Here is a 22,772-nt window from a genome sequence, read left to right on the forward strand (position 1 = left end):
CCAAACCATGTGGCTGCAAAGCAAGTTTTTTGACCATACAGCCATGCCTGCACCTACTTATGAACACCATCGTCAACATTATCATCTAACGTTTGTTTTCCATGCTGGCATGGGTTGGACAGTTTGACAAGCTAGCAAGCTGGAGAGCTGCACCAGACTCTAATTGTCTGTTTTGGCATGGTATCTATGGCCTTTCTTAATGCCAACCACTTTACAGAGCATACTGGAAAAGTGGTTGGCATTAGGAACATAAAAAATATTTCTCTTACTTTTCCTATGAATATTAAATTTTACACTTTTTTCAAGAAATCGTCTTCTTTCTTATGTTATTTGCTGCATGAGTGGAGTCTGTCCTGAAGGTAAATAACAGGACAGGTTTAGACTACTTAGTAACTGTTCTTATGTCTGCAATAGAATAACAACTTGGTTCTTCTACTACATTTAATAATTGTTATCTGGAAAAAAACCTTCAATATCTGGTCTCTCATATGATATCCTCTCTCTCTCTGACTTATTTATCATCATCATTATCATTGTTTAACGCCTATACTGGCATAGGTTGGATAGTTTGATTGAAAACTGGTAAGCCGGTGGGGCTGCACCAGGTTCCAGTCTGATTTGGCAAGGTTTCTACGGCTGGATGTCCTTCCTAATGTCAACCACTCCGAGAGTATAGTGGGTGCTTTTTGCACGCCACCGACATGGGTGCCATTGACCTGACACCAGCACTGGCTACGACTATGGTCTCACTTGGATTGACAAGTCAACACAAGCACTGTATATCGCCAAGAGTTTTTTGATCACCTGTCACTGCCTCCATGACTGCTTTTCACTTCAGTACTAGGTCCTTTCTTTATCAGTCATACTCTCTTTCTCCTTTATTCTACGGATTTTATCTCTAGAACTCTCTCTTCTCTTTATATTTCAACACCTATCGTTATTTTTAATTTCTCTTGCTACAGAGCATAATTCTTTTCCAACGATGGATAAAACAAATTTGTTACCATATTTGAAGTTCCAAGGGAGCGTTGAAGATAAGTGAGGCGATAATTGGGTAGCGATTCATGTATAAACAACAAAATAATGGGTTCGTTAGGTCAAGTTTTATTTGTGAAATACAGTTATTTTTTTCATTCACAAGAGTTTCTTTTTCTTCTGCAGATGAACGGAACTTCAAATGTGCATGGCCAGACTGTGGTAAGGCATTTCGTCACTCAGATAACTTGAAAGTGCACTACCTACAACATACCAATGAAAAGCCAGTCAAGTGTAATCTATGTGATTTTACGTGTCGTCAAAAAAGTTCTCTTCATTGGCACAAACGTAAACGGCATGCCAACGAAATTGCACCTGCATTAAAAGTAGAACCCAAGAAAGAAATTGTCAGCACCAGTTCTGCAGCAAGAGCAGTTGTTGCACAGGTTACGACTACTACTACAAGTTCAAATAGTAGCAGCAGCACCACCACCACTACTACTACCACCACCACCACCACCACCAGCAACAATGTTCCTGCAAAATCAACGACAAAGATCTTAAATGATTTACAAACTAAAATCCAAGCTAGTATCGATTTATATGAATTCCAATCAGATGATGATTCAACAACAGATGTCATGGACATGTTTTACAAGCGAACAGATCGAGGCAGTACAAACGGTAAAGTTGCAGACACTTCTTCCAGTTTTAAGGCAGGTCCGGAGACTGCTTTAATAGAGGCTTCTACATCACTTTCTGAACCAGCAACAACTAAGATGATTACACAAGAGAAGTCATCGTATGTTGAGCTAGAAAGTAAAAAACAAACTGATATAAAAAACACTGCTATTCTTGGTGGTATCAGTCCTGTATTATCAACCGTTAGTACTTCTAGCCCCCAAATCACTGCTAAACCATTGAGTGTTGTGAAGAAAAGGCAATCAAAGAAAGCCAAACCTGTTGATTTAGCTACTATTTCTAGCATAGGGAAACAGGAAAAGAGGCTCCCAGAAATGTCTGAGCTGTCTCCATCTGTTATGAGTGTAATCCAGGTGCCGGTCATCAAGACAGAACCAGCGATCACTGAAGGGAAATCTGATAAAGAAGAAGAAAAAGGGGAAGAAGAAAAAGAGGAAGGAAAGGAGGACGATGTAATGGCTCAGGTTAGTTATGAAAGTACGATAGAAAACAAAACTGGTGCTGTTGAAAGTGAAGAACACTGCTTGGTTAATTGCCAAGAAAAAGACATTCAGGATTGTGTTAGTGAGCAGGCTCAGGCAAATGACAGCCAAACAGTTGTCAGTGTTGGACAACACAGTACAGCACCTGTTATGTTACCTTCATTGATATCATTACCATCTATCACCTCATTAGATGTCTCCTTGTCTACATCCACACCAATCACATCCACGTCATCATATCACCATTCATCTGTAACAACACCTTCATCATCACTATCTCCATTGCAACCACCACCACCACCGTCACAACTGCAACCTGAGCCTTCTCTCCCTGAGCAAGATGCTCAACTTTCAGAATCTTTTGCTGATAATAAAACCGCTTCAGTGAAAGATACAATACAATCTATAAACGACACGGCAGTGACTAACGACTGCAGTGCTATTGACTCTATGCTGAGACCATCTCCTTTCACGAGTACGTCAACACCACTGTCTGTATCTGTTCATAACATGGACAATCTGGAAAACAGAAATCCTGATTACTCTTCTTCCCCATCTCCTTCATCATCAGCATCCTCATCATCGTCTTCATCATCAGTATTGTCATCATCTGCATCATCATTTTCAGATTCAGAACCTGAAGACAATGAAGAAATGAAAGAAGCAGAAGGAGAGTCGAAATTAATCGAGCAACATTATCATTTATCTCCGGCTCAGCAACCATTATTAGAAACGTTATCGTCATCGTCATCATCAACATCACCATCAGAACAACAAGCCTCAAGTCATCCAAACGAACCTCTATATATGCAGCCAGAACAAAATAACTGCCGTTCTAACGAACCTGGCCAATTGGAAATGGATTTGACCACCACTCTACCTCAAGAGTCTGACAGTGAATCAGAGCATTCGTCTTCAGATGGAAAAGACGATGAAGAGGAGGATGAAGAGGAGGATGAAGATGTGGATGATAATGATGATGAAGAGAGAATAAATGGAAATAATTGTAAAGATGACATCAAACAGAAAGAGATGCTTGACATTAGAGAATGTAGCATTTTACACTCTTTGCAGCCTTGCAGTGTCTCTTTAGACAATTTAATGATGGATCCAAAAGTACAAGCCATCACTCTGACTAAAGATAATCTTTTAAGACCTGTACCTGAACGTAAAAATGGAATTGTGCAATCATATCACGTTCATAATTTTTCTTCTCAGTCAGGATCCAATGAGGTTACAATGGATTACAGAAATAGTCCTAAACAAGATATGAGGAATGTTTTAGATTCTGACAATTCAGTACTGGACAACAACTGCAACACACCAACAGAACTGGATGATCACTTAAATAACAATCAAAACTTAACTCAAACTTCTGATCATCTGGCTGTTCCAAGTTGTTCAGAACCAAACCAGATGCTGTCTGAACCATCAGAACATCAATATCTTCAAGAAAGAAAAGTTTATGACAGTTACCAGTTCCAGCCTCCCGAAATTATTATGCCCCACACTCCTTCTGCTTCTATAGGGTTAATGCATAATTTTAAACCACAAGAAAGAATGAAACAGCTGCAAGAAGATTATCTGAAGAGGAATCAAAGGCGGTATGAAATGATGCAAGAACAACATCAGATGAACTTTGTCCATGATCCTCAACAAAACTACAGAGAAAATAATAACCTTCCGTATAATCACCACCAGTCGGATCATATGTTTGGAGAATCAAAACTTATGTGCCAGAATCAGTTGAATGAACATAAAATGGTTAACGAGCAAGAACTTTTACACCAACAACAACAGCAGCAGCAGCAGCAGCAAGATGCAAAATTAACTCATGATTTGCATATTAATGAAGAATGTAGTGAGGAGGAACAAATGGAAGATAATATAGTTCATGAGCATCAGAGACAGGGAGAGATGGTGTGTGATCAGAAAATAAGTTTCGATAATCAAAGAACAGAAGAGGTGAATAACTGTCAAAGGCAAGATAATATTGCTCATGAACAAGATCTGGCTTATGAGCAACAAAGAGAAGATAATGTTATTTGTGAACAGCAGCAGCAGCAGCAGCAGCAACAACAGCAGCAGCAGCAACATCAGCAACAAGAGGATCATCATGTACATAATGAAGAGTTCATTTTAGAACAACATGATCAAGAATTGTCTCATGAACACCAGCAACAAGATGAATTGACTCATAAACCAGAACTAGTATTAGAACATCAGAGATCTGAAGATTTGGCTCAAGAACACCTTCGGCAAAAGGAATTGGCTCATGAACAAGAATTAGATTTAGAGAATCAGAGGCAAGAGACTGCAAATAGAGACCATAAGTTATCTTTAGCACATTCTAGAACTGAAGAATTTTCTTGTGATCAAGAGATTGCTTTGGAACATCAAAGACGAGATAAATTGTCTCATGAACATTTACAAAGGGATGGTTTAATTTGTCAGCAAGATTTAACTCTTGAACAGCAAGTACAACAAGAAAAATTTGTGCAAGTAGAAGAAACGATCAGAGAACAAGATCTTGCTAAGAGGACCCAAGATTTTCAAACTAGATGTGAAACTCTTCAGCAAGATGTTGTACATGAGAGTCATACGGCAGAAATTGCTAGGGACAGGCCACTCCATACTGATTCGATAATTCACCGACACACCAATATTACTAGTGACTCTTGCTCGAGTGAAGTAGTGTCTGACAATCCACATATGACAAATGTAACATGTCCAAGGGATGCACACTCTCAAGAACTACATGAAATAGACCATGGCCATGAGTTGCATGACATGTTACATGAACCACATGGAATGCTACATGAACGAGGGCACAAAATGGTCCATGTGCGTCAACGTGAGATGGTCCGTGTTCGAGAAATGGTTCGTGTGCGTGAGTACGAGATGGTACGTGAACGAGATCATGAAATAGTGCGTAAACACGAACTTGAACCAGATGTAACCAGTGAATTAGTTGCCAAACATGATCCCTCACAAGATATTAAGTTGTCTCACGAACACAAACTTGTTCCACCTGAACATTCAAGTGACCATCCATCTCTTTCTCTTGATCATCATAGTGATCTTACCCAGCCAAATACAGAACCAATTACTGCTCAAGTATCTGAGCAAGGAATTCTTCATCGTTCAGAATCTAATGCTAACTTAAGATTGTCATCACCTCATGTTTCTAGTGCTCAAGACATTTCTCTTGATGAAGCTAACAGATCAGGAGAGGCAGATAAACTAAAGTCTTCACATTCAGATCACAATAGCATTTTGAACAGTACAGCACGCCATCATCCTTTTGAGCATGAATCTTCTGTTACAAGATATGAATCTGAAATGGCACATTTAGGCTTTAATCCCATTCAAACTAGACGACACATGGAGGCAAGCATGTCTATGGAGCGCAGTGAGCCCTCTGTTCTTCAATCTGTCCATCATAGAAAGGATAGTATGAGCTTGACAACTCCAGATATGTCCAGTTTGCGATCCACAAACATGCTCTCTGATAAATCCCTTCCTTCATCCCATCTACCTATTCATCAACTAGGGTTTGTTCCTCCACATCCAAGTACTCCAGTTGATGAGAGAGACTACCTGGGACAATACTTACAAGATTTTGATAAAGACACAACTGAAATTGCTGCTCGTGAACCTGTAGTACGATCTGAAGTTGTCCCACCAATTACTCCTAGCTTCACAGAACCTACAGCAAACTTGGACAATCGAGCTATGATCAGCATTTCCAATGATGCACTTAGGCCCTGCTTTTCTGATATGGCATTTAAGCGTTTGGATTTGAGCCATCCACCAGAACGGACTAGCTTAGATAGTTTTCATCAACAGGAAACAGCTCTACAAAGGTTATCTAATTTTGCCTCTGAAGGTTTGTCACCAGTAGACAAATCATATGAAACACCAAGGCCTAGTAGTTTCATGCGTCAGAATGATGCATTTTTGTCTTGTCCAGCCCCAACAAGCAGTTTTGTACGCTTCTCAGAGAGTGAAGCATCATTACAGAGACAAAGGACTTCATCTTTATTTCAGCATGCCAGCACACGCCATCATAAGCTACCTGACACTCCTTTACCTCGCCCCAGCAATCCCACCCTTTTACGAGGACACTCTGGAATTACTGGAGAAGACTTTTTATCACATGCTGGGGCTGTTGCTCAGAGTGTTCCCAGAAGTCCTTTCCACAATTCTTGGTCAGGACAAGAGCTTCAGTCACACTGGAATCAGCCTACTTACATTCAGCCTCCAGTAGACCGACAACCAAATACTGGTACTTCAAGTCTATTGGGAAAAGATTCTTATCTTGCCAGCCGTGATTTAATGTTTGATTCGTCTTGTCGAGGTATGGCGGATCGACGCATGTTTACAGGATTGTCGTCACCACAGCCTCAGCGGGATCTCACTTGTGATGCCTTCCCTATAGAACGTTTTGATTTGGGAAGCTACTTTAATAGTCACGCTTACTCAGGTGCTTCTCCTTTAGAGTATGCTCGATCAAACTGTGGCAGCACACAAAAGAACTACGATGATCGATACCGCCAACCAGTCACGATGGCAGATCTCAGGGCTTTGCCACAGTCAAATTCTTCTGATATGTTTGGCAACATGAATGTTAATTCTTCATTCAGTTTAGAAAAGTACATGTACTCACATGAAACAGTCTATCATTCACAGCACTTACCTGAAAATACCAACAGTGCATTTCTAAGCCACAGTAACCCCACACACCAACCTGGGTATTTTAATCGAGACTATTCCCGACGAGCTCTCTATTCCCAGGCATCGCCCTATGCACTTATGGATGACAGGCAGTACTCAGCTGCAGGTAAACTTACCCAGCACCCAGCCCCAATGTCTTCACAAGAAAGAGATTATATCCCACGTTTAGGGAACTCTGAAGAATCTTACAGATACAATGTCCTTTATAATGTCATGAATCGGTATTTCGAATGAGAGAGAGAGATTTAACAAATATAAAATAATGTATGTAAAGAAGTAAAAGTTGTGTGAATGAGAGGTATGTATGACAAAAAAAGAAACTATCATGTTTTTTGTTGTTTTTTTTTTTAAATGAAAGTATATCAGAAAGAAAGAAAAAAAAAGAATACCTCATTATGTTATCATCTTTAATCCTAATCCTCTCTTTAATCTTGTTTCTTATCTCTTCCATGCCATCCATCAATCAAACATTCTTGTTCTGTAGAATATTTACATATTGCACATACAACTTAGTTTTGAAGTATTTTGAGCATTTAAAAAGAAAGAAAGAGAAGAAAAACCTATGTATTCTTAAAAGAAAAGAAGAAATTTTTTTAAACAGACTCCCTAAAAACCAAATAAATTGGTGGGCGGGTGGGGGATAAACTTAAAAGTCTGTAAAGTATTAATTTATGTACATTCTCTTTAGTTCCACAATGTTGTATGGTTCCCCATCCTTTGATCCTTTTTTTTTTATTAATGTTTTACATCAACATGGTATCACTAAAGGAAACGATAAAAACAAGCCAGAGGGTGTCTTTTGTTGTCGTTTTTAGCTTCATTCTCCCCTTCCAAACTTCCAAATGACATCTTTTTATTCCCACTTTATCACATAATTCACTTAAATTGCTGCTGTTCATAACTATTGCTACTTAGAACAACAACTGAACAACCAAAAAAAAAAAAAATGTGTTTTTTTTTTTCTTTTGTCATCTGGCTTGAATTTAATATTGAAATGATGTTGAAGTTTGAATGGGGTGGGGGAGGCAGTGGGCAGACATGCTGTAGAGTTGTGAATATGAGTGTGCATGTGTGTGTGTGTGTGTGTGTGTGTGTGTGTGTGAGAGAGAGAGAAGTGGGTGGAGAGATAGAGAGAAAGCTTAAAGAGTGAGAACAATTTGTTGGAAAAAGAGATGGACAAATGATAATAGAAAGTGTGAAAATTAAAGAGAAAGAGACATGACAGAATGAGAGAGAAAGAGAGAGATGGAAATGGAAGGAAATGTGTGAGAGTATATATATATATAATATATGTGAGAAAATCTGAATAAGTGTGTGTGTGTGAAAGGTAAAAGAGAAACAGAAACTATGTAGAGAGGAAAAGAAAATGATAGTGTTTGTGTGTGAGTGTGGTGAGAAAGATAAAAAGATCTATGTTAAATCAGACATTGAGTTATGTTTATGTATGAAAATGAAAAGAGCGAAAGCACATCCATGTATATATATATATATTATATGTTGTAAGAAAGTGAAAATAAAGAGTGAGAGAGAGAGAGTACGTGTGTATGTGTGTGTTCATGAGAGAAAGGAACGGTTACTGCTCTGTATGGTTTATTACACAACAAATGTTAGTATGAAGTTAGTTAAATTAGAAATAAATAAAATTGATTAATGATTAGTTCAGTTTTTAATGTGTTTTCTATTTCAGTTATATATCTCTCTATATAGTTAAACCCAGCCCTGTGTGTATATCAGAATTGAACATATTAACATCTCATGTCAGGCAAACACTTGTATAAACACAATGTTCTTATATGTCCTTAAACACACACACAACTCTCCCAGCCCTACATAACTTATATATCTTACACATATATCTAATGCATGCACAGAAGACATGCACTCTGATTTACATTACACACACACACATGCATAAACACATTTGTATATACAACATCTATACAATACCTCTATCCTTGTTTATCACCGATTTATTCATCACTGATCCAGTATAATATGGTGTGCTATTTGTGAACTATGTTATAGTTATCACAAATTGATCTGAGATGAGACAGGTCAGTGATCAGTCAAAGATTCTGCATGGATTGCAAAGGCATGCTCCAGTGACCATCCACAATGCTCAGGACAACTTGGGGAGTCACAGAACAAATGTGACTGCCGTTATGTGTTATATTGTTCATTTTTTAACCAAACACCCATAATAAACAAGGATAGATGTATACATATTGCACAGGCACTCTGTCACTTATGACAATGAGGGTTCCAGTTGATCTGATCAAAGGAGCAGCTTGCTCATAAAATTAGTGGTTGAACACTACAGACACACATACACTTAATGTAGTTCTCAGGGAGATTCAGTGTGATACACAATGTTAAAAGGCTGGCCTTTTGAAATATAGGTACAACTCATTTTTGTCAGCTGAGAGAACTGGAATAATGTGATATAAAGTGCCTTGCTTGAGGACACAACATGCCACCAGAAATCGGAACTCACAACTTTATGATCATAAGCCAAATACCCAAACCACTTAGCCATGTGCCTTCACCGTTACACAAGAGATATACAAACATACACACATGCATATAATCAAAGAAAGCTGGTGTAAAATATAACAATATACATAATATCAATAGTCTTAACCACGGAGCACATATCTAGTACACACACACACACAATGCATACCTCAGTATGCTAGAAATAACAACCAAACCATTCTTAAATCATACACTAATCTTTAAAAGTAGAGATACATTGGATGACCAAAACCGACCTGGAGCTAAGCAACCTATATTGTTACACCTGCAGTACGTAGCACACACACAACCAGTGAGTCATTGTTTATCAAAATGTCATGGTGTATGAGATATAGAGCTCTATAATTAAGTTGATATGAAGGGATCAAAGCAATGTCTTTTATTTTCTGTGATTAATGCCATCAAGAAGCAACAGCCTGGTGAGTAAGGCATTGCTTACTTTTTGAATGAAGAGTTTTAAGTTCATACCTCACTATTGGAATTATTTTACTTGACAGAAAGCAAATCAAGGTAAGGAACAATGATCAAGTTAAATAACTGGGAACTGATGAAGAATTTTGGAGTTTAGGATTCTCTGCACACTTGAGAACAAAATGAAATGTTACCTGTTTATTTTGAATTTTTGTTTTCATATTACAGAAATTATTTTCAGATATGACACATTTTGGCGCTGTCTCTTTGGTTTTGTTGATACAATATTGATCAGATGTTTCTCCTATTGTCTCTCCCTGATCGTGTGAGGCTATTTCTCCATGTGTGAGATGAGGGGAAACTATTTATGTCAATCATGTTCAATTAACTAATTGTAATGTCCCCACCTTTCTCACTTTTCTATCTGTATATGTCTGCATGTATGCATGTGTTTGCCTTCAGTGCCAAAATGAATTGTCGCCAAAACAGATTAAATGTTCAGTCAACCGTGCCAAATTGTCAATATCTGATCAATCATGCCCAGTTACCTCATTGCTCAAGTACACAATGCATTACCCACTTCGGGAATCGAAACCACTCTTACAATCACGAGTCTAACACCCTAACCACTTAGCCATGCACCTCCACACTTAGTAGGCAAAAATAAGTAATCCTGCGATGGATTGACATCCTATCCAAGTGGGGAATATACTTGCCATGTATCATTCAGGAAGGATCTTTATCCTAATCATCTCATTCCTCTTACTTCCTACTTAAGTTTTCAGATTTCCAGGAGCATAACAGAATATCTATATGGTAGAGATCTGCTGTAATTTGTTCTTCATAAAGTTGTTTTATTTTGTGCATTTTGTGAATCCTAATGTCATTAGTCATGGCTTTCCTAGGGACTAAATACTAATTACTTGCATTTATAATGTTAAGAATGTTTTTTTTTTTCCTTTTCTGTTATAGTATTCAGTTTTAATTACTATAACAAAGTAAAATACTTCATTGCCATCTCTAGTTGGAAATGAATAGTTTAGATTGGCTTCACCTTGTTTCATGCTCCAATCGCAAGTGCAGATCTCTGGAAGAAGTATTACATGGTGGTTTTATGTTTGGAAGTAGTTGTTTATTGGGATTCTTGTTCTGCTTATATCTTTTAAGGTATACATGCACAAACGCACACATCATCATCATCATCATTTAACATCTTTTTTTCCATGCTGGCATGGGTTGGACTGTTTTTTGACAAGGTTCTGGCAAGCCAGAGGACTGAACCACGCTCCAGTTGTCTGTTTTGGCATGATGTCTATGACTGGATGCCCTTCCTAATAATGCCAACCACTTTAAAGAGTGTACTGGGTGCTTTGTACGTGGCATCAGCACACACAAGAAAGACAAAAACATCACCAGTGGACATGCGGCAGAAGTCTGCTCAAAATGTGAAGACCGGTGGATTGCTGCTAAGCATTTTGCTGGCATGCTAATGGTTCTCCCAGCTTGCCACCTTAAATTTATCTTCACTTTTAATATTAGTCAAACATATGGTGGTGAATTGGCGGAATTGTTACTGCACCAGAAAAAAATGCTTAATGACATTTCTTCTGAGTTCACATGCTGCTGGGGTCGACTTTGCCTTTCATCCTTTTAAAGTTGATAAAATAAGTATCAGTTAAGTACTGGGTGGGTGGGGGGTTCGATGTAATTGGCTTACCCACTCACCCAAAATTGCTGGTCTTGTGCAAAAATTTGAAATAAAATTGTCTTTTCCACTCTAGGCACAAGGCCCGAAATTTTGGGGGAGGGGCCCAGTCGATTAGATCGACCCAGTACGCAACTGGTACTTAATTTATCGATCTCAAAAAGGATGGAAGGCAAAGTCGACCTCGGCGGAATTTGAACTGAGAATGTAAAGACAGACGAAATAAAACAGCCAATTGGTTCCGCTGAGGTCGACTTTGCTTTTCATCCTCTCGGTCAACGAAATATGCAGCAGTTGAACACAATTGTTGATGTAATAGACTTACTCTCTCTAAATTGTTGGCCTTGTACTAAAATTGAAGCCAATATTAATCAATTAATTAAATGCTAAATAATTAACTAATCGTTCGGTCAATCAACTTAATTAGCTAGATTTGTCAAATTTATTTGTGACTACAATAACGTGTCCTCTTCATAGGTGAGGAGATTTGCTTTTCATAGCAGCGTGACAGCTCAATTATCTAAACGAATCTAGCAAGGGAGACAATTCAAGGCAACGAGACATTAGACCAAGGGGAGAAACTTCGCATGGTTCAGGAAAGAAAATTCAAACAGCTGTTAGTATACAGAAAGCGATGTGTATTATTCGAATTTGTTGTTCAAATAAATGCCACGGGACCTGTGTGTAATTATTTTTCTATGCTCGTTTTCATTTCATTTATGAAAATTATTTCGTGTTTTTTTAGAGGGACATCTAAGTGTATTTTCGTTAAAAAGATTGTCAACAAAAATTTGCAATGTGGAAGGTGTTTATAAGCCATTTAAAAACACAAAATTCACTTCAACATTTAAATTTAATTTGTCAAAATATTTTCTAACGTTTTTTTTTTGTGTTTTTAAACGGCTTGTAAACACCTTCCACGCTGCAATTGTTTTTGTTTCAGCACACGATCTCAGATCAGGTCACTTGCTATGCAAGTACATCTCAGTAACAACAAAATTTTTATTTAGCAAAAATATTTTTACAGAAAGAAAAGAAAGAAAAAAATTTGAAATATAAAAGATTAAATTATCGAGAGAAAAAAAAAAAAAAAAAAGCTTAGAATTACTTCAACAAGGAAACACAGAAAAAGAAAAGTAATGCACACTCCAGTCTGAATGGTGTGCTTAGCTGTACCTGCAACACTTGCTGTAACAGCTAACCCCACCTCGCAGGGTTCATTTCTCAGTTTTAAAAAAACCTGGTGCAGCCCTGCTGGCTTTCCAGTTTCCAGCCAAACAGTCCATCTCATGCCAGCATGGTAAGTGGAGATTAAACGATGATGATAGAGTGCAGCAACAAAATTTTGTATAAATTATTGTAAACAAGATTTGTTTTATCAATATAATCACACACGTTTTTTTGTTGTTTTACTTACCATTTGAAAGGCTTTTCCATAGTTACATTTTCATGAACAATCTTAGGGGAGTGCCACCTTGTTAGGTTCAGTTGATCAAATCAACCCCAGTATGTTTTTTAAAAAGTCTGGTACTTATTCTGTAGAGCTAAGTAATAGGGTTGTAAACAAACCAACACTGGTTGTCAAATGGTGGTAGGGGAACAAACATAAACAGAGAGACACACACACAGGACAGGCTTCCACACAGTTTCCATTTACCAAAGTCACTCACAAGGCACTGGTTGGTCTGAGCTAATGGGGAAGATTCTTGACCAAGGTGCCATGCAGTGGGACAGAACTCAAAACTACATGGTTACTAAGTGAGCTTCTTAACCACACAGCCATGCCTGCACCTGAAGATTGATTCTTCAGAAAAGCTCTAAATTTTGCCCATAGTTAGCAGGAACACAAGTATTGACGATAAAGTGTAAAAAAAAAAAAAAAAAAGCGAACTATCTTGATAAGAATGATTAATTTACTTTCTCCATGACTAAAGGTTAACAAAGATCAATAAAATTTGGATGTGTAAAGAATTTGGTGATGTGACAACCTACAATCATTTGGTAAAAGCTCGGTCTTTAAACAGATGACGGATTTTTCTCTGAGGAATATGCCGAAAGGCTTCAGTCCAGCTACTACCCTTCTTTACTTCCAGAAGGATATCAACTACCTGGTTCAGAGTCAGAGATTTGTTGCCACATCCCCACCTGGAATAGAAAAAAAGTGACAAATATTATTTGTGTGTGTGTATGTATGAATTTTTTAATTTTTACTTGTTTCAGTCATTGCACTGCAGCCATGCTGGAGTACCACTTTAAGTGGTTTTCGTTTAAATAGATCAATGCCAGTACTTATTCTCAACTCTGGTACTTACTAAATCAGACTCTTTTGCCAAACTGCTTAAGTTATGAGGTCGTAAAGAAATCAACGCCAGTTGTCAAGCAGTGGGAGGTGTGTGTGATAGGATGACCCCCCCCCCCACACACAGAGACAGCTATATATATATATATGTATATGATGAGCTCACATCAATTCAGTTGTAAATGAGTTACAGCAATGGCTGGGAAGTTAACCCTGTGATGAACTAGCTTCCTATCCAGGTGGAATGTTGTAACCTCAGTTACTTATATGCCATGAAGACCAGGTTAAACTCCAACCTAACAAGTTTTAGAGGTCATGACAGACCAACTATATTACATGATAGTGATGATGAATGAATGTGGTTTAAAATCCAGTCAAAGAGTTTAAAATATAATCTTGCCCCAACCTGTATGGATTTTTTGGGTTGTAATGTTAAAAAACCTCTCATTCTTTGCAAAATCACAAGAACTGATTGAGTCTCATTCTTAGCCCCAGTTTCTAAATTTTTATGACAACTGGAGAAAAATCCCTTTGAATGCAAGAAATGAAAGAGGACCAAGATATGTGGTACATAGCTGTTCTTGAGAAGACTCACCCACTACAACAGAATTGAGATCCTAAAACCAAGATGCCAGGTAAAAAGCATTGGTGTTGGTGCCACATAAAAAGCAACCTGTACACTCTGTAAAGTGGTTGGCATTAGAAACCAAGTCAAAACAGACTATAGAACCTGATGTGGCCTTGCCAGTTCCTTTCAAGTTCTCCAGCCCATGCAAGCATTAGAAATGATGATGAATAAGGTACAGGAAATGTAATGAGTAAATAACAAGTGACTGTGTAATGTGTGATTGCAGTGTATGTGTATGCAATGTGGGAGTGTAATGTATGCGTATGTAATGTGGGATTATGATGTATGAGCATGAAACATGGAGTGTAATATATGGATGGTCAAATTGATAATAATACATTTACTATGGTGACAAAAAACTGATATCAGATTTACTAGGGATGATCAAACTTATAATAATACATTTATTATGGACGGTCAAAACTGATATTAGATTTACTATGGATGGTCAAATTGGTACATTTAGTATTGTTGGTCAAATTGACGCAAGATTTAAGCATAGCTGGTTAACCTGCTGCTACTACACCAGCATCATGGTTAGTTAGACTAATGCTTACCATTACAGTTAGTTAAATGATGATGACAGAACAAAACACTCACCTGACATAGTTATCAAGGGGCAGCTTAGCCATTTTTAGCTTCTCTTTTTTGGCTTTTGCCATTGTTAATGGTTTTGAAACAATTTTATCTACTAGTCCGCCAACAATGTAGATGGCGTCATGGTCAAAAGACTGCAAGACTGACGGAGCATCAGGCGTTAGATACACCAGTTTCTCCTTTGGGTAAAGGTTCAGATAGTGTTGGTCACTGTTGGTCATCAGAAAATGCTCCTCTTCATCTTTGTTGACTCTAGTATTGTCCAGGCAATTTTGAAACATGCTATTGGATTGGTTGCCGCTTAATACAAAATGGAAAGGATTTGGGTGGACCTTGTTTGATCCATAACCCATAAGAAACTGTTCGCAAAGTCGATGAACATCTTGCTTTCTCATGTACTTCTCAAAGCTCATATCAATGATAATTGGTTGGCCAAACATCATAGCATGGGCTAACCGTGAGTAATAGAATGAGTTCATGGTAGATTTGCGAATAAACAAAAAAATCGTATTTTTTGACTGGCTAGGTTCGTCTTGTTCTTTAATCTGTCTGTTTTCAAGCTTCTGCTGTCTCTTCAATTGTCTTCCGAGTTTTGCAGCCTCAATTTTTTTTAGGTAACGATAATATCTTTTCCGGGCACTGACTGTTGGGAAAGTAAGCATCTCCAACCAAAGCTCATCAGTCATGTTGTCTGGAATCTGTTGAATAATGGTACAAAAGAAGCATATGAGAGAGAGAGAGGTGGGGGAGAAAGAGAGAGTGTGTATGTATGTGAAGGTGTGTATGTGTTTAAAAGCTTTGGTAAATATTGGATTGGGATTTGATTGCCCACATTAAGTCCAGTGCAGGTCAATGGCTTCAGCATGTTCTCTCCACCAACCACAGTCTGAGGTGAAGGCCATGAATTTGAGCTTGAGATTATACTAGTTTGATGAGCTGACTTTGGCACACTGACCTGACATATAAGAAGTAATAGAGAGTATCATCCTTCTCATTTAACATTTGTTTTCCCTGTTGTCATAAGTTGGATGATTTGACAGAATCCACAAAGCCACAGAACAGCACCAAGCTCCCATGTCAGCTCTGGTATGGTTTCCATGGCTGAATGCCCTTCCTAACACCAATCACTTTACAGTGTGTATTGAATTCTTTTTTTCATGCCATTAGCACTTGTGAGGTTGCCAAGTAACTGGTAAGGCAGGAAAAGGGACAAAACCCCATCAATTACGGGGGGGGGGGGCATGGCTTTATGCAATGTGCTAAGAGATTACAGTATGATAGAAGGACAAGCACAGGTGTCTTGCTGTAGAGAAGATACATGGTTACCCACATTATATACGGTTGGTATATATAAGTGTATGCTTGAGAAATTGAAACAGTAAGAACTTGTGAGCATCAAAGAAATTCTATAAGTGTGTGTTCATACATACATGTGTGTGTGTGTGTGTGTTCTGTAATCCTCAACTCTCCTTCTTCCACATTTGACAAAGACATTTTGCTAGAGACTTGATAGCTTGTACTCTACCACTCTACAAAAGGATTTTCACCTCGTGGTTGTATGGCAAAATACCAGAATACGATGGGCTAAATGAAGTGGAAATCACAATCTGCAGAAAACAGAACTAGTTTGTAAATCAGAGTTACACATTGCTCTCTCTCCCTCCCTCCCTCTCCCAAACACAACAATTATTATTATTATTATTAACATTATCCTTTCAGGGTTGATAAAGTAAGTACCACACCAATTGAATACTGTGGTTGTTGTAATCGACTAACACTCTCCCCCCAAATTGCTGGCCTTGTGCCAAAATTTGAAACCATTATTATTATTAGGCAAGCTGAGGGTGGTGAGCTGGCAGAATTGATAGCATGCTGGGCAAAATGCTTAGTGGTATTTTGCCCGTTGCTACATTCTGAGTTCAAATTCCACTGAGATTGATTTTGCCTTTCATCCTTTTGGAGTCGATAAATTAAGTGCCAGTCAAGTACTGAGGCGGGGGTCAATAAATTAAGTACCAGTCAAATATTGGGGTCAATGTGATTGATTGTTCCCTTCCCCACAAAAATTCAGGTCTTGTGCCTATAGTAGAAAGGATTATTATTAATAACCCTTTAGTATTCAGTTTATTGTCAAATGAAATGCTTATTTATTTACATCCTTTTGAATTATTCATGCATTATCTTGTAGCTTTGAGATTTCTATGATGTGATTGTTTACTTTTAATACAACATTGTAGGGTAGGCATGAGAGACCGGATCTAGCCAGTTTGAACACAGAACAATTAGAATATTTTGGCCAGTTTAAATGCTAATTACAATGAGGTCAATTTTTCCTTTCATCCCTCCCTGAGACGATAAAATAAAGTCCTAGTCAAATTCTGGGGTTCATATAATTCATTAGTCACATCTCTCAAAATTCAAGCCCTGTACCTATTAGTAGAAGAGATTGTTATTATTATTATTAAAACTATTACATGCTATATTAGTTAGCAGGGATGTTGTTTTGAAGTTTGGTGACAATGCATCTCCTTAAATCTCAAGAATCTTTCTCCATCAGTGTTAGGATTCTTGCAGAATATTGGAATATATTTTTCTGCAAGCCCGCATTGCAAGTCTTAATTCCAATATCCTTCAGTCACTTAGGTAGCAATTTGAGTGTTGTGACAAGTGCACTATTTGTTATAGGAATAATTGTCAACATGACTATAATATTCCACATGGCTTATAGCATTATAAATACTTCCAGTTGGAAAGAAGAAACAAAATGAATTACAGCACAAGTAGAAAGATATATTTTTTCAATGCGTAAATACTGAAAGAACAGCATATATAGTATAAAATCCTTACAGAGCAGAAAAATCTGTCAGCAACCAGTCATCTGGTAAGGATTTTATACTATATATGCTGCTCTATCAGTTTTTACATGTTGAAAATATATATCTTTCTGCTTGTACTACAAGACATTTCAGTGCTTAAAAAAAACAAAAAAAAAAAAAAACAACTTATGTTTGTTTACATATGACATAAAATGAATTACATATTTTTTATATTGAAGGGTGATAGTCTCGCTTAGTGGTTCTCAATTCGAGTCCACATGTTCCATGAAGGTCCATATAAGATTTAGTTATTAAAAATTATGTGTAGTAGATTGGTTATACTTCTACAATGCACAAAATATTTTAACAACTTTTTAATATAATTCCTAATAATATTTAATTACAAACATTTTAGGATTTTTTAAGCTTTGAATGGTTATGAGGGTCTACACAAGAGAAATAGGGATCAAAGGGGTCCATAGGTAAAAAAAAAAATGGTTGAGAACCACTGGTCTAATTAATGATGGAGCAATTATTTATAGGGTTAGATGTCCTGCCAGTTCAGGAAAGGAAACTACTCGTCAGTCAGGCAAAGAAAGAGATAAAAGCAGTAGTAAATTCTTAAACATCTTCATAATACAATGCCTAAGACCATGCAGTATTGTTGTTGATGGCATATAAAATGTACCTCAATTTCAGCAGTGCATATTGGAAGAGAAAGAGCATCAGGGACAAAATTAGCTTCTGGGAGATCCAACCTCACATATAGATCTCTCAGTGATTATTTTGGGACATTGTTTTGGAAAACAGTGCATATATTTGCCATCACAAACATCGTTTTAACGCCCACTTTTCCATGCTAGCATGGGTCAGATGCAATTTGGTGAAGAGAATTTTCTTTAACCAGATGCCCTTCCAGTCACCAATCTTCACAGTTGCTTCTTATATGCCATCACAAACATCGTTTTAACGTCCACTTTTCCACGCTAGCATGGGTCAGATGCAATTTGGTAGGAGAATTTTCTTTGGCCAGATGCCCTTCCAGTCACCAATCTTCAGAGTTTCTGACTAAGGTAACACTTCCCTACGATCAGAGATGTTTTCATGGAATACTGGAGATGAAGGACACCCACATGCAATACAATGATACTTGTTTACTAGTGTCATGTGATGTCAATGCAAAGGGACACTAACACACACACACTGTAACAACATACCATCTTAACTTGGTAATGGAACCATAAATTTACGAAGTTGACTAGTGACAGACTTTGATTTTGGATTACCTGGAGTACAATACCAATCACAGGACTTGTTTGTTAGTCTGTTGTATTTGTAACTGCAGAGCTGATGAAGTATTTCTCCTGGATTACTAATTCCTAATTAATCACTCTTTGTCTTGATATATACAAGCTTCTTTCAGTTTCCCTCCACTCATAAAGCTTTGATTGGCCCACAGTTATAGAAGACATTTCCTTATCCAAGGTACTATGCAGTGGTATTGAACCCAGGGCCATATAGTTGGGAAGCACATTTTTTACCATACAGCAACGTCTGTTCCTGAATACAGTAATTCAACAACCCAGTACCTTAACTCTTTAGCATTCACATTATTCTGTTAAAAGTATTGCTTATTTATTCATTGTTTTGAACTAACCATCCATTATCTTGTAGCTATGAGATTTTGATTTTAATTTTTTAGAATGACATTGTAGGTTAGTTGTGAGAAATCAGATTTGACCAGTTTGAAAGTAAAACAGGTAGAATATTTTGGCCGGATATGGCTGTTTTAAATGCTAAAGGATTAATGCCGCATTCCCTTGTAACTCATTTAACAAAGAAAACAATCATAAAACCAATTACTAAATTACCTAAGATAATGATGACAGCACTACATATAAATTCCATTACTTACTCTAAAAGATCCAAGCTGTTTCATGACTTCATACTCAAGTTGTAAAATTTTCAATTTCTTCTTCGTCTCTTCATCAAAGTTTTTAATTTTCTCTGCTGCACTTGCACTTGAATTTGCCTTCTGAGTGTCTTTAATGTCTGTAACTGATGGCGCTGGTAGCTGTGCACAAAGACGCACACCCGAAAGATGTTCAAGTGCATACTTTTTACTCCCTCTTGGAAGGGCTTGAAACATAAACTGCAATAGAGGACTAGTTCTGTTGCAATGCAATGACATCTGACTGAAAAGATACCTTAATGCCATTCTGTCACTGAGGAAGAAATGGAAAAAAAAAAAAAAAGAGAGGAAGAGAGAGCACAGTTATTGCTAGGAAAACAAACCCACACACAAGATAACAATGTAGGAGAAAACAATTCCTTTACAGAATAAACTTCCTAATTTGTGACACCGGCACTCCGTCAGTTATGATGGCAAGGGTTTCAGTTGATCCGATCAACGGAAGAGTGCTTGTGAAATTGAAATGCAAGTGGCTGATCACTCCAGGCATGCGTATCCTTAATGTTGTTCTGAGGGAGATTTAATGTGATATACACACACACACACACATATATATATATATATATATATATATATATATATACACACACACACATACATATACATATTCACAGCAAGTTGTTTTACACCTATTACACTTAATTATTTTTTGTTTTTGAGCTCTGGTCAAACACTAGTTTAGAGGTCATGGACTGACGATGTGAATGTTCCGTGTCCTTTCCCCACCCCACCGTTCGCGAGCGCGCATTTTTTTTTTTTTTCGTATTCGTTCAGAGCAAGTCTTTTTACATCTATTACACTATTTTTCTTTTGTTTCTTGGCTCCGGTGAGGCGTCTCGGAACATTCACGATGTGAATGTTCCGAGCCCTCTCCCCACCCACCCCGTTCGCGAGCGCGCATTTTTTTCTTCATATTCGTTCCCAGCAAGTTGTTTTACACCTATTAGACCAATTTTTTAAATTTTTGTCACCAGGTCAAACAGCTATTTGCGATAAAGGACAGGCCGATATTTCGCTGTGAAATCATTTTTTGACCCCTCACCCTTTCTTTTCCGGAAAAAAATTGGCTTGCGGCGGGTTTGGCGGTCAGATACGTTGAATGCACTCGAAGAAACTTGTGGAAAAAAATTATTTCACAGCGAGGTACCAACGGTCCTTTACGAAATATTTACCAATTTTTCTTTCTCGATCGTTGTATGAAATATAGGAATGCAAAAATGAAGGGGAAGTTTTTCCTTTTCCGATGAGATATGAACAACTATTCCCCAATTTCACCAAGAAATAGACAATAATGAAAACAAACACGAGGACTGTTGTCTATCTCTCACTGTACACAACTCGGAGGAAAATCTATGACCAACCCGTCATATATCAGTCGAAACTGTCTCTCTATTAAAAGAGAATGGTGTGTTTTGAAGTGAATTTGACTGTTATTTCTAACAAGTTGTGCTGTCAGAAGATCCCTCTATGAGTAATGAAACCGAGTGGCAGAAGCATGGTAGCTGCAACTCTAAGAGTTTCTCTTTCTCATATCGTCCATTCTTTACACAAGGTCGACAGACTATTTCAATGACATAGCTGAAGAATCGACTGTATTGACAAATATTTAATGTTATCAACCATCAATATTGAAAAAAAAAAAGATCGGAATCTATTAATATTTGCAGAACATGTTTATTCCGACTTGGATTTAAAACTTTTGTGAGATAACCGGAAAACGGTAAAGAAAGTCGCATGAAATAACCCATGAAAGGATCTTATAAACAATCCATCAGCCGAAGCACTTAGCACCCTCTTTTGTCAGCTAATCTATTTCCAAATTAACTATACACATATCTAACATAAAATGTTAATGCGAAATCACCAACGGAATTAATAATGCAACTTTGTAATGTCATTAAACAGTTGTTATAAATCTATTATAACCGATTAAATCATTATTTCGTCTTATTCGTCCCTATATTGATAAGCACAAGAAACACCTGATAATATGTAAAACCAAGCTGCTTCTGAAATTTAGGGCGGGTAAGACATCAAATTTAAACATTCTTATTAAGGTATTTAAGTAGACTCAAATATTTCCTCACCTGAAAGTTGTAGTTTACATTGAACCATGTGGAAATATTATTGAAGACCGCTTACAACATTAAACATTATGTCCAACGAGTTGATGCTTCTCCTATTATTATTTTCTTTCTCTTTCATTCCACATCAAGGGTTCGATATTTAAAAAAAGAAAGGGTTATTTCTAACGACAGAGTAAATTAAGTATAATTATTTTAATAGATTCTGTAGTGTAGCGCATTTTGCTAGGAATGTCATTCTTTTGTAAGATGATTCGTTTTAGAAAAGGAAAAAACGATATTTTCTCTTTCTAATGTAATGCAGTATCGGACCTCTTATTTAGCTTCCAAAAATCCGGGAAATACTGTACAATATACTGTACCCTGTATTGAGTAAAGCGAGCCTGTTTTTGAAGTTGCTTAATTTACATACAGTGTAATGAGATAGTTTTCTATTGAAGTGCTAACGATTAAACACACTCTGCTTTACAAGTGTATTAATTTGTACTTGTATCTTTTAATAAAATCATGTTCTTAATTTTTCTTCATTTAATTTTCATCCTATTGACATTATACTATATACATGGTACAGTGTGATATATTTTATCAATTCTAAATGGATTAATAAATATCAGACAGACCCAGCTTTAGATGTGTATTTGTTTGAATGTTGAATATAATTTAGTTTTTTTAGTTTTCATAATTTATTTCAAGTATACGTTTAGACTATTTCCAGATAATTCAGAAATCCGGGATAATTTCGGTCTCCAGCGTACCAAATAATTGGTCAAATATATTAAGAAAACAATTTGAGAAAAATACACCCCCAAAAATATATTTCATACACACA

The 22,772-nt window shown here is 37.2% G+C and overlaps 2 protein-coding genes across 11 annotated transcripts in view; one reads left to right on the forward strand and one right to left on the reverse strand.

Moving 5' to 3' along the window:
* LOC106879599 (uncharacterized) overlaps positions 1-8,553 on the forward strand; it is a 216,518-nt gene extending 207,965 nt beyond the window's left edge. For all 9 annotated transcript variants that reach the window (XM_014929243.3, XM_014929241.3, XM_052971874.2 and 6 more), the window contains one exon: positions 1,162-8,553. In XM_014929243.3, the coding sequence (XP_014784729.1) occupies positions 1,162-7,130 (5,969 nt within the window). In that variant the 3' untranslated portion in view covers positions 7,131-8,553. The remainder of the gene's footprint in view (positions 1-1,161) is intronic.
* On the reverse strand, positions 1,089-21,976 carry LOC106879601 (mitochondrial ribonuclease P protein 1 homolog). 2 transcript variants are annotated; one of them, XM_052971877.2, is made up of 5 exons: positions 21,947-21,976; positions 19,803-20,112; positions 15,075-15,769; positions 13,536-13,692; positions 1,089-1,234 (listed from the first exon to the last, which is right to left on the reverse strand). In XM_052971877.2, the coding sequence occupies exons 2-4, from the start codon at positions 20,103-20,105 to the stop codon at positions 13,542-13,544; spliced, it is 1,149 nt and encodes a 382-aa protein (XP_052827837.1). In that variant the 5' UTR covers positions 20,106-20,112; positions 21,947-21,976; the 3' UTR covers positions 1,089-1,234; positions 13,536-13,541. The 2 variants fall into 2 exon arrangements, with proteins under 2 accessions (XP_052827837.1, XP_014784732.1); XM_014929246.3 differs by lacking the exon at positions 1,089-1,234 and having other exon boundaries at positions 12,532-13,692.
* Between the last annotated feature and the right edge of the window lie 796 nt (positions 21,977-22,772).

Source organism: Octopus bimaculoides, chromosome 11 (assembly GCF_046866305.1).
Source record: "Octopus bimaculoides isolate indiv1 chromosome 11, ASM4686630v1, whole genome shotgun sequence".
NCBI lineage: Eukaryota > Metazoa > Mollusca > Cephalopoda > Octopoda > Octopodidae > Octopus > Octopus bimaculoides.

Coding starts and splice junctions, on each gene's coding strand:
- LOC106879601 (XM_052971877.2), bottom strand. CDS start 20,105: ATGGCATTAAGGTATCTTTTCAGTCAGATGTCATTGCATTGCAACAGA. Junction 15,770..19,802: donor AACAGCTTGGATCTTTTAGA/GTAAGTAATGGA, acceptor ATTATTCAACAG/ATTCCAGACAACATGACTGA. Junction 13,693..15,074: donor CCCCTTGATAACTATGTCAG/GTGAGTGTTTTG, acceptor TTTCTATTCCAG/GTGGGGATGTGGCAACAAAT.